Raw genomic sequence first — 13,012 nt, forward strand, 5'->3', positions numbered from 1 at the left:
AGGGGAACAAACAAAATGTCCAGTCAGCGGAAAGACAGAAATAATAAATATCAGAGAAAAAATAAATTTAATAGAGATTAAAAAGCAATAGAAAGTTGCAGGATACAAAATTAATACTCAGAAGTCTCTTGCATTCTTATACACTAACAATGAAAGATCAGAAAGATAAATTAAGGCAACAGTCCCACTTTCTATGGCATCAAAGAAAATAAAATATCTAGGAACAAACCTACTTAAAGAGGCAAAAGATTGTATTTGAAAACTATAAGACACTGATGAAAGAAACTGAAGATGACATAAACAAATGGAAAGATACTATGATCTTGGATTGGAAGAATGAATATTGTCAAAATGACTATACTACCCATGGCAATCTACAAATTCAGTGCAATCCCTATCAAATTACCAATGGCATTTTCCACACAACCAGACTAGAAAAAATTAAAATTTTGTGTGGAAACACAAAAGACCCTGAAAAGTCAAAGCAATCTTGAGAAAGAAAAAAGGAGCTGGAGGAATAAGGCTCCCTGACCTCAGGCTATACTACAAATTTAAAGTCATCAAAACAGTATGGTACTGGCATAAAACCAGAAATGTAGATCAATGGAACCAGATAGAAAGCTCAGAAGTAAACCCATACACCCACAGTCAATTAATCTATGACAAAGAAGGCAAGAATATACAAGGGAGAAAAGACAGCCTCTTCAATAGTGGTGCCAGGAAAACTGGACAACTACATGTAAAAGAATGAAATCAGAACATTCTCTTATACCATACACAAAAATAAACTCAAAATGGATTAAGCCCTAAATGTAAGACCAGACACTATAAAACTCTCAGAGGAAAATATAGGCAGAATACTCTTGGACATAAATCACACCAATGTGTCTGTGGATTTACATCCCAGAGTAATGAAAATAAAAACAAAAATAAACAAATGGCACAGCAAAGGAAACCATTAAAAAAAGAAAAAGACAACCCACAGAAAGGGAGAAAATCTTTGCAATGAAGCGGCCAAAACGGGATTAATCTTCAAAATACACAAACATCTCATACAGCTTTATATATTAAAAAAAAACCCTAAACCCAATAAAAAATGATCAGAAAGTCTAAATAGACATTTCTCCAAAGACATACAGATGGCCAAAAAACGAATGAAGAGATGCTCAACATCACTAATTATTAGAGAAATGCAAATCAAAATTATAATGAGATATCACCTCACACCAGTCAGAATGGCCGTTGTCAAAAAAAATCTACCAACAATAAATGCTGGAGAGGGTGTGGAGAAAAGGGAATCCGGAGTTCCCGTCGTGGCTCAGTGGTTAACGAATCCGACTAGGAACCATGAGGTTGCGGGTTCGGTCCCTGCCCTTGCTCAGTGGGTTAACGATCTGGCGTTGCCGTGAGCTGTGGTGTAGGTTGCAGACGCGGCTCGGATCCCGCGTTGCTGTGGCTCTGGCGTAGGCCGGTGGCTACAGCTCCGATTCACCCTAGCCTGGGAACCTCCATATGCCGCGGGAGCGGCCCAAGAACCAAGAGATAGCAACAATAACAACAACAAAAAGACAAAAAGACAAAAAAAAAAAAAAAAAAAAGAAAAAAAAAAGAAAAGGGAATCCTCTTACACTGTTGGTGGGAATGTAAGTTGGTACAACCGTTATGGAAAACAATATGGAAGTTTCTTAAAAAACTAAATATAGAACTACCATATGATCCAGCAATCCCACTCCTGCACATCTATCCAGAGAAAACCATAATTCAAAAAGATACATACACCCCAATGTTCATTGCAGCACTATTTACAATAGCCAAGACATGAAAGTAATCTAAATGTCCCTCAAGAGAGAAGTGAATAAAGAAGATGTGGTACATGTATACAATGGAATACTACTTGGCCACAAAAAAGAATGAAATTATGCCATTTGCAGAAACATGGATAGACCTAGAGATTATCATACTAAGTGAAGTAAGTCAAAAAGAGAAATCCAAATATCATATGATATCACTTATGGGTGGATTTGTAAAAAATGATACAGAGGAACTTATTCACAAAACAGAAGCTGACTCAAAGATTTTGGAGCCAAATTTATAGTTATCAAGGGGAAATATTGGTGGGAGGAATAAATTGGGAGGTTGAGTTTGGCATATACACACTACTATATACAAAATCTATAAGTAACAAGGACCAACTGTTTAGCTTGGGGAAATATATCCAATATTCTATGATAGCCTATATGTGGAAAGAATATGAAAAACAATGGATGTATCTGTATATGTGTGGCTGATTCCCTTTGCTGTAAACCTGAACTAACACAATATTTTAAGTCATCTATACTTCAAAAAATTTTATTTTAAGAAAATAAAAAAGAGGAATTCCTGTTGTGGCACACTGGAAATAAATCCAACTAGTATCCATAAGGATACGGGTTCCATCCCTGACCTCTCTCAGTGGGTCAGGGATCCGGTATTGCCCTGAACTGTGGTGTAGGATCCTATGTTCCTGTGGCTGTGGCTGGCAGCTGTAGCTCTGATTCGAACCCTAGCCTGGGAACTTCCATGTGCCACGTGGGCAGCCTTACAAAACAAAAACAAAAATGAAATAATGCCATTCTCAGCAACATGGCTGCAACTAGAGATTATCAGACTAAGTGAAATAAGTCAGAAAGAGAAAGACAAATACCATATGATATCACTTATATCTGGAATCTAAAATATGACACAAATGAACATATCTACAAAACAGAAACAGACTCACTGACTTTGGCAAGGGGGAGGGAGGAAGAAGAGGGATCCACCGGTAGTTTGGGGTTAGTAGAAAGGATAAATGACAAGGTCCCACTATAGAGCACAGCAACTGTATCCAATATCTTGGGATAGACCATGATGGAAAAGAACATAAAAAAAGAATGTGTGTATATATATATATATATGTATATATATATATATATATGTATATATATATATACACACACACACACACACACATATATGTATACATATATATACACGCATATACCGAGGGTACATGTATGTATATGTATACATATACATATATGTGTGCATATATATACACCTATGTATATGTGTATATATATGTATGTATGACTGAGTCACTTTGCTATACAGTGGAAGTTGGCACAACATTGTAAATTGACTATAACTCTAAACATTTTTTTTTTTTTTTTGTCTTTTTTGGCCTTTCTAGGGCCGCTCCCGCCACGGATGGAGGTTCTCATGCGAGGGGTCCAATCGGAGCTGTAGCCACCAGCCTACACCACAGCCATAGCAATGCGGGATCCGAGCTGCGTCTGCGACCTACACCACAGCTCGTGGCAATGCTGGATCCCTAATCCACTGAGCAAGGCTAGGGACCGAACCCGCAACCCCATGGTTCCCAGTTGGGCCCGTTAACCACTGAGCCACGATGGGAACTAATAAAACATTTTTAAACAAGAAACTATTTTTACCAGAGGCCAGAGAGATGATCTCCTATATTTTCTTCCCTAAGTTTAAATATTCCAAATTTCTTTCATGGCACTCTTCCGTCTCTTGAGCTCCTGTCTCTTTCCATAAAATGTTTCTGGAAGCCTGAGGTCATTTCTATTCCAGTGGGCCTCCTGTCAGCACAGAGGGCATTGAGTACTAATAAGTGCCAAGAGAAAGACTCCATTCATGGCAAGGGCTTGTGGGCCTTGCCAGGCTCAGCCCTCAGAGGCCCCATGTGGCCTGTGCTCTTCAACAGCCTCAGGCCCCTAGGGGGCGCCTTCACACCAGACATGCAGCTCCCCGCAAACTGCCCTGGCTGGGAGGAGGTGCCTATCATGGCTCTCCTGCTCCCAGCTCCTGCCTGGGGTGCTCCTACCTCCCTGTAGCCTGTGGGAGCAGCACCACTGTCTCAGCTGCCTCCCTCACACTGAGCTGCTGAGGCCGGGGCCTCTCCTCTTGTTCTTGAAGGAACCACAGGGAAGCTTTCTAGCTGGTCCTGCTTTCAAATCTGCCCTCCTCCCTCTTGCTCTGTCCCCTTTCTTGAAATTCTCCTGATTCCATACTATCTTCTCAGGGGCCCTTAGAAACAATCTCTTACTGGGGAAGATGCTGCTGTGGTTTAAGCCTACCCCAAACCTCTGCAGCATGTCAGTGCTGTAATGGCAGGCTCCTCAAAGGATCAAAACACTTAGGGGTCACACAAGGTATAAAACACAAGGTTGAGGCACAGTGATCTTGCCTGGCCTTTTCACTTTCACCAAGTGAGGGCTGGCTTTATGACCGTAGGAACAGTAGGAGCTACTGACAGGACTATTTGGGGCCAAGAAGCGGGGCGAGGGCTGAGGAAGGTCCGGGATGGGGAGGACAGGTGGGCCAAGTGGACCTAAGGGTAAATAAATGGTGTCTGGCACATCTTTGACTTGTGTTTCTCAAGACAGCTAGCACTGAGCGCATCAGTGTGTGTGAAGGAATAATCGTATTCATTCACTAATTCTACAATTACTTGCTGAATACTGATGAGGGTGCAGTGGTAAAGGAAGCACACATGAAGTACATGATTTTATGCACTAAGTAAATACTGAAGGATGGGGGTGCTAGAAGGTCTGGTACTGTGCTACATGCTGCTACATGCTGGGCAGAGTCAGGGTAGAGTTACAGGTCAGTCTAAGGGTCAGTCACAAATCTTCGTAAAGGGGTAGATAGTAAATATTTAGGCTCTGGGAGCCGCATACATCTCTGTTGCATGCTGTTTGTATGTTTATACCGCTTTAAAAATTAAAAGCCCTTCTTAGCTTGTAGCCCATACAAAGCCACATTGGGTTAGTCCACGCTGCACTACAAAGTCCCAGGCTAACTAGCTAATATGTTAAAGGTTTGTTCTTGCTCACATCACCATCCAGTGCAGGTCAATGGGTCTCCTGAGCAGCTGTCCTCTGTGTGGTGACTTGGGGACCCAGGCCACTTCCCTCTGTGAGGCCACCATCTATGCCGTCCCAGTTACTGTGAAAGGAGGAGCTGGCTGAAGGCTTGCATGAGACCTTTCAAGGGCCACATCACTTCTGCATATGTTTTCTTGGTTAGAACTCAAATGGTCCCCTCCTAACAGCAAGGGAGACGAGGAAAAGTCATTTGCCTGTGTATCAGAGAGGAGGCAACAGCATGATGAAACACAGTATGGTCTCCATCACTGAGTAAAAAGTTGAGGATGCTTCTGTCTCAGAGACCCCCAAGATGTAGCTGGGCAAAAGCGGAGTATGTATGAAAGTTAAGTTAGAATGGTCAAACAGAAAATGCTATGTCAACAGTACTCTGAATGTAGCAATAACTAAAACATAACAAGCCAAGACTCTTAAGAGTTCATAGGACCAAGAAATCAGACTGAACCAGAGCTGCTGGAGAGTTTCACGGAGAAGGTGGGACTTGACTTGAGTCTTGGAGGATTGGCAAGATTTAGAGGAACGAGAACTCTTTTCCAGGTGGAGGGAGCAGCATATACAAAGGGTCACTGGGAGAAGGTGTGTGAGTGCAGAGTTCACACTGGTAAAGAGCAGGCACTAATCAGTCCTAATGATTCCTGGCTGGGCAAGTCTCAGTTGCTGGATTTGAAAAGAGGTTCCTGCGGAGGGACTGGGTGGAGGTGGGATGTTGAGGTGGTGGTGGTGGTGTTCAGGACAGCAGTCAGAGATGGCTTTCTAGCATTTAACCCCCCTGTTGAAGCGTTTTAATGTTTTAACAAGCAGGACAGCTCCATCAGTGCACAGAGCTCGACAGCCGTCGTGCATTGGAGACCTAGGCAGCTGAGGATGGAAAGACAGGTTGGAGTGAAATTGTGAAGGGCTTTCAGTGCTAGGGTGTTTGGCTTCCTCAAAGAGAACATCATTTATTTTCAGAGACAAAGCTTAGGGAACCCCTCCCCCTATAAATATCTAATAATAAATTAGTGATTAAATAAGCAATAGTGTATCTATATAACGGAACACTCTTTAATGATGGAATAAGTGAAAAACAACTGTATAGGGTATAATACCAACTTGAAATATGAAATGTAAGAATAGAACAACAAACATCAAACTGTAAGTTTGGTTATTTGGGGATTGTAGTATCATACGTGATTTTTATTTGTATCATTAAATTTTTCTATGTTTTATATTTTTCTCTAATGAGCACATTTACTTACATAATGAATAATGAAATAAATGCTATTTATCAGAAGCAAAGCTTAAACTTGGAGTTGCGCATGGTTGGTTGCCACTGCTACTGTCTTATTCTTTCTGTGCAGGTGAATTCCCTACTCACTTTCACAGACTCCAGGCAACGGGTGCCCACGTGATTCAGGTCACAGTGACTGAGGGCCACTGTGGTATCAGACTCTGCCACTGAGCACACAACTGGGAAAACCTTTTTGCTCGCCACATTCATTCCTGAAAGTCCTCAGATGCGCCTGAAATTCCAGTAATTCCCTGAGGCTTCTGCCACCCCCCACAAAAAACACATGACCTTCCCGAATGGGAGCTGCAGCATCTTGGGAAAGCCAAGGACAGACTCAGACCTGGAGGCCATGAGAGACAAGTGGATGCAAATTCTCATTTTATAGTTGAGAAAACTGAGGCCAGAAAAAGGAAGGCTCTTACCCAAGTCATACAATGAGTTAGTGGCAAGTAGGGCCCTTGGCTCTGTCATCAATGGTCACAGGCTCTTTTACTGTACCGCACAGCGAACTATATCCATTCTCTTGGGATAAACCATGATGAAGATACTATAAGAAAAGGAATGTATATATGTGTATGACTCAGTCACTTTGCTGTACAGCAGAACTGGCACAATATGGTAAATCAACTAGACTTTAGTAAAAAGCATATGAACATAAAATTAAAAAAGAAGAAAAAAGACAATCACAGGCTCTTAGACAACTGGCTTTCCTCAGTTCTGATCAAATTTGTTTGTTTTATATGACTTTTATTGTTTCCTTTATAGTTGATTTACAGTGTTCTGTCAATTTCTACTGTACAGCAAAGTGACCCAGTCATATACACACACACACATATTTTCTCCCTCCCATCATGTTCCATCACAAGTGACTGGATACAGTTCCCTGTGCTATACAGCAGGATCTCATTGCTTAACCACTCCAAATGCAATAGTTTGCATCTATTAACCCCAGATTCCCAGTCCATCCCACTCCCTCCTCCTCCCCCTTAACAACCACAAGTCTGTTCTCCAAGTCCATGATTTTCTTTTCTTTGGAAAGGTTCATTTGTGCCATATATTATATTCCAGATATGTGATATCATATAGTATTTGTCTTTCTCTTTCTGACTTACTTCACTTAGTATGAGAATCTCCAGTTCCATCCATGTTGCTGCAAATGACATTATTTTGTTCTTTTTTAAGGCTCAGTAGTACCCCATTGTGTATATATACCACATCTTCTTCATTCATTCATTCATCGATGGACATTTAGGTTGTTTCCATGTCTTGGCTATTGTGAATAGTGCTGCAACGAACATATGGGTGCATGTCAGTTCTGATCAAATTTGATTTTTGTCTACTCTTCAGTAACTACAGTTGGATGTAGTTTGGGCTGCAGCTCATTAAATCACTTCTGTTCTTATTGATTTAGTTTCATGGCTCCTTGGGTCTCTGACTAATTTCTGATCTTGTTTAAATCAAATGCAGTATTAGAATGATAAAAACATTCTTTGAAAACAGGGAGTTTCTCAAAAAGTTAGAGTTACCACATGACCCAGCAAATTCCACTCCTAGGCATAAACCTAAGAAAACTGAAACATGTACACCAATGTTCATGGCGGCATTATCTATAATAACCCAAAAATAGAAACAACCTAAACTGATGAATGGGTAAACAAAATGTGCTACAGATATTAAGAACAAACTAGTGGTTACCAGTGGGGAGAGGGGAGGGGGAGAGGCAATATAGAGTTTTGGAGTAAGAGATACAAACCATTAGCTATGAAATAAGCTGCAAGGATATATTGTACAGCACAAGGCGTAAAGCCAATATTTTATAATAACTACAAATGATTATAAGCTTTCAAAGTTACGAATCACTATATTGCACACTTGTGACTTACCGAATGTTGTACAGCAACTATGCTTCAATTCAAAAATTTTAATGTGCTATATCCATACAAGGGCATGTTACATGGAAATAAAAAGGAATGAAGTACTGAGATATGCTAAATATGGATCAACCTTTAAAACACATGCTAAATGAAAGAATTCAGTCACCAAAGACCGCAAGTCCTGTGATTCCATTTACATGAGGTGTCGAGAAAAGGCAAATCCACAGAGACAGAGAGTAGATGAGTGGTTTCAAGAGGCTTTGGGGTGAGGCGGATGGGAAGAGACTACTCATGGACATGGGGTTTCTTTACTGAGTGATGAAAATGTCCCAATTAGATATTGGAGGAATGCCACAATGAAAAGTGTTGTAATGTCAAGACCTACCTTGAAGCTACATGCTTGAGCCTAAAAGAACATTTAGAAGGACTTCTCCTCTGAAAGGTAGAGTGGACTGATGGAATAGGTCATGCCTTATAAAGGGGCTACTCATGAAGTTACTCACCCTCAATCAACTGCAGTTTCTTTATCTATAAAATGGGATAATAGTCTGTCTTGCAAGTAACTGCACACACAATGACTCACACTCAACATTTAGCTTGCCCCTGGCTTCCCCTCCTCATCTCATATCTAATCACAGGAGTCACTCTTACAATACTAAGGGCACTTGCACCCCCTAGGAGGTTCAAGACCTCTTGACACAAGGGTCTGGGAGCTTTTCTGAGTGGGTGCTTCTCAAACTGTAACAGGCATGGGAATCATTTCTTTCCCATAGCTTTTCTCAAACCCTATAGGTTCGTGACTAAGACAAGGCTTTTTCACATCAAATGACTCAGGGATCTTGTAAAATGTAGATTCTGAGTCTTTGAGTCACAGGTCTTGGCTGGAGCCTGAGATTCTGCATTTCTAAAAATCCCCCAAGCTCTTGTTTCTGGTCCTTGAAAATACCTTCGGAGTGCCACTAAGTCGCTGGAAATGTTAAACGAAAACGATTTCTAGAAACTTCCTCAAGTTTGAAGTTGAATATCTGTGTAAGGTAGATAGAGATAAAATAAATTAATGAGTTTCATATAAAAAATGCTTACAAAGATAGAGACAGAAATACTATCCAAGATTTTAACAAGGCCTTTCAGTTCCTCACAGAAATATTTTTAGCTTTCCACAAGGGTCCAGAGTCGGCATATGAAATTCTAATGTGAACCATAGAGAGTGATAGTTGCATCTAGTGTCAGCATTGTCCAAGCATGGCCTGCATCTAGTATCTCCTTTTGTCTGCTTAGACCAAGTCTAGGAGGGGTGCGGAGCGGGAGTAATTGTCCTCTGTGTGTAGGTGATACAATTGAGGTTCGGGCAGGTTAAGCCATCTGTTAGGGCCATTTGAATTGTCCTGGGCTGAGCCTGGCACATGGAAGACCTCTCATCTCTGCATGTGAGTCCTGTGCCCTCCCGCTTATCATGACATGTTCTCTGCCACTTCAGACCTTCCCTCTGGTCCCATGTGTATAACTAAGAAAGCTTCGGGGATAAGGAGGCAAGTGTGAGAACCCCTAGCAAAGGGCATCCTCAGAGGTGCAAGATGCCAGTGAGAGTCCTATTTCTACCTTTCTCTTTGGCACCACCCCACAATTCAGGACTGAAAAATGTTAGCATCTTGCCTACACTAAAACAGGCATGTCTGGAATCCAAACAGCCATCTTGCTATCTTCTTGCCTCTGCTGTTTAGAGGTCAGCAGGGAGGCTGAAGGTTACCAGGCTTCAGTACCATCACCTGCTTCCCTTCACCCAGCATCTCTCATCCTGATTTATCCCCTGAAAACTCTCAGGCCTTTGGAGGAAATGGGGTGAGGGGAGGTGGGAAGACAGAAACCATCTCTTCACATCTGGAGCATATGCCCTTTGCCCTTTAATTCATCAGCTAGGCATTTGAGAACATAAAGGTGTGTGTGATTTTTCAACCTTGATGATTTCAAGTCAGGGAGGTTTAATATTGATGCTGGGACCCCACCTAGAGATCTGTGGTTGGGCTAGGGTTTTGAAAGTTTCCCAGGTATTCTCAAGAATAGCCAGGGTTGCAAACTGTCCCATTAAGGTAAGAATTTGAATAGATCCCCCTACCCTGCCTTCATAGGCGAGTTACTTTTAACCATTCTCTCCTATGGTTTTACTCACTCCCAATTTAAAATGCTGTGTGATGAAGTTCCCATCGTGGCTCTACAGTTAACAAACCCAACTAGTATCCGTGAGGATGTGGATTTGATCCCTGGCCTCACTCAGTGAGTTAAGGATCTGGTGTTGCCGTGACCTGTGGTTAGGTCACAGATGGGGCTTGGATCCTGTATTGCTGTGGCCGTGGCATAGGCCAGTGGCTACAGCTCCAATTTGACCCCTAGCCTGGGAACTTCCATATGCCGTGGGTGTGGCCCTAAAAAAAACAAAGCAAATAAGATAAAATGCTGCATAACAGAGATAGAAAACAAACTTATGGTTACCAAAGGGGAAAGAGGGGCAGGGATAAATTAGGAGGTTGGGATCAACATAGTTACACTACTATATATAAAATAGATGACCAACACACAGCTACTATATAGAACAGGGAATTATTTTCAATATTTTGTAATAACCTACAAGGGAAAGAATCTTAAAAAAATGAATATATATGTATGTATAACTGAATCACTTTGCTATACGTGAAACAAACACAATGTTGTAAATAACTCATTATTAAAAAAAATACAACATTGTATGAATGCCATTCTACACAAAAAAGTCCTATGTATGAACTGTGCACTGGAAGGAGGCTGGTGCATTTCTTGGCTCTACCTCTTGCTGTCAGAGAGGCAGTATGTGAAGGTGGTTATGGTCACAGACCTGGGTTTGCATCCTGGGTTTACTGCTAACTAATTTAGCATATCTGGATACACTGCTAGGCCTTCCTAAGCCTCAGTTTCCTTATCTGTGAAATGGGGCTGTGGGTTGTTAAAGGGATCAGGGCTGGGAAGAGGGCATGCTTGTATGACCCTGAGAACAAGTGTCTCCTTAAGTTTTGTATCCTGGACGCCTCACCTCAGTCCTTGCTCTAAGGGGCTGCAGGAGATAACGCATATCCAGAGCTTCGCCCAGTGCCTGGCGCGCCTTAGATGCTCAGTAAATATTCAGTAGGAGCAGGAGTTGGGTCTTCAACCCATACCTTAACTCGGCCAACTCCACTTTATTTTATTCCTTCCTAACCAATTAACTCCATTCCTTTCTATTTAATTCACGCTAACCCAATTCAGTTCTCCCCCCCCACCCCACCCCGACCCACGCCCCACATCCCTGCGGCTTTCCAACCTGGCCAAAACAACTTATTTTGATACAGTTCAATTCTTTGAACATCCTGCTCAGGCACAGTTGGGCGCTGTGCCCTCTGGTGCTTTTTCATTCCCACCTTATTACGCTTCAGTTGTAAGACAAATTTAAGTGCTCCCAAGCGGACTGGGAGCAATTAGGAGGTGTGGGCTCAATTAACATCTCCCGGGACTGTTTATGGAAGGTGGCGAGGAAACAAGAGAGGGAGGGAAGGAGAGAGGAAGGAAAGAAGGAAGAAAGAAGGGAGGCGGGAAGAGAGAAAAGAAAGTTCTCGTTCTCAGCGAATAATCTGATTTCATGCATGAGAATGGATAAGCACAAAAAGATTCTCTCTTGTGTGCTTACTTAATGCTTTGTAGTTTCAGTAACTGACATGTGTTTGGTGTTAATTAACAAGGTTTGCACATTTCCAAATGATTTACAAGTATATTATTTAATCTTTGCCTCTAGACTTTAGGCGAGGTGTTATTCTTAACCCCGGGCAGCAGGCACACTTGGACGCCCCCTCACCAGTTACTCCAGGAGTTCTCCATCAGTGTCTTCTTGCTCGTGACCACTGCAGCGCCGCCATGTTCTTCAGAGAGGGCGGCCCCACTCCCAGCTTCTCCGAGTGGACCTGGGTCCACGCCCAAATCGGGGTGGAGGTGGGGGTGGGGGCACTCCCTTTGCGCATCACCACTTCAGGCCCTGGCATGATCCTAACTGATGAACTGCAGGAGCAGGGCTGTTGAGGCACTTTGAGGAATGGTTCTCTGTCATAGAGCTGCTGTTCTGCTCCTTTGCTGCTGAACTGTTTGTGACCAAGGACAAGGTCTGGCGGCAGAGCAGTTATCCTGAGCAGAGACTGGCAGAGCGGAAAGATGGAAGGAACCCCGGGCCCTTGACAACAGCCTTGAGCCAATAAAGCCAAACCTGACCCTCCTGCTTCCCCTTTCTCCTTCTGCTACGATAAGACTCCTTATTGTTTCAGCTGCTTTGAGTTGGGTTTTCTGTTCCTTGCAACTGAAATCATCTTGATGGACACACTGCTCTTATAGGTAAGAGCAAATTGAAGCTGAAGGAGGCAAATGACTTGCCCTCAGATGCAGGGCTGGTAAACTCCAGAGAAGGGGCCCAGTCCCAACCGCATCTGAATTCAAGTTCGAGGTTGACTTTAGCTATGCCTGATGCCTCCTTGATAACCACCGTCCTCTTCGGGCCTGCCATTTCAACTCAGATTCCCACTGCCTAGCTGTCTCTTTGGGTTAAAATATAGAGGACCTTTATAAAAATGCAACTACGTCTGCATTTTACTTCTGAATGTGTATGTGTATGCACTGTTGTGGACTTCTCTTTTTCCCCAGGGAGGTAAAAAGTAATCCATTTATATTTTATGCACATGTTACCACACCTGCTCACACAGCTAACTTTTCTTATAGCAAAAGAAGGATATTTCTCTTTTCAAAAATATGAAAGTCCTTTCTCTAGAGGACTGAAACATTTTATTTGTCTTTTTGGGGCCGCACTCAAGGCCTATGAAAGTTCCCAGGCTGAATCGGAGTTGAGTCGGAGCTACAGCTGCCAGCCTACACCAGCCACAGCAACTCAGGATCCA

General features: G+C 42.5%; 1 protein-coding gene across 2 annotated transcripts in view; it reads right to left on the reverse strand.

Moving 5' to 3' along the window:
- The window catches only part of APH1B (aph-1 homolog B, gamma-secretase subunit), a 213,727-nt gene that overhangs the window by 19,675 nt on the left and 181,040 nt on the right, over positions 1-13,012 (reverse strand). The window contains exon 7 of one of the 2 annotated variants that reach the window (XM_084967660.1): positions 7,454-7,483. The exons of the other annotated variant lie outside the window; for it this stretch is intronic. Within the exon in view, the coding sequence (XP_084823786.1) occupies positions 7,469-7,483 (15 nt within the window). The 3' untranslated portion in view covers positions 7,454-7,468. Of the gene's footprint in view, positions 1-7,453; positions 7,484-13,012 lie in introns of those variants that run through there. 2 annotated transcript variants of the gene reach the window in all.

The sequence above is a fragment of the Sus scrofa genome, chromosome 1, assembly GCF_054392235.1.
Source record: "Sus scrofa isolate SSC_HxYL_T2T_F1_AM1 chromosome 1, Sscrofa_HxYL_maternal_Yorkshire_Landrace_v2.0, whole genome shotgun sequence".
NCBI classification, from domain to species: Eukaryota; Metazoa; Chordata; class Mammalia; order Artiodactyla; family Suidae; genus Sus; species Sus scrofa.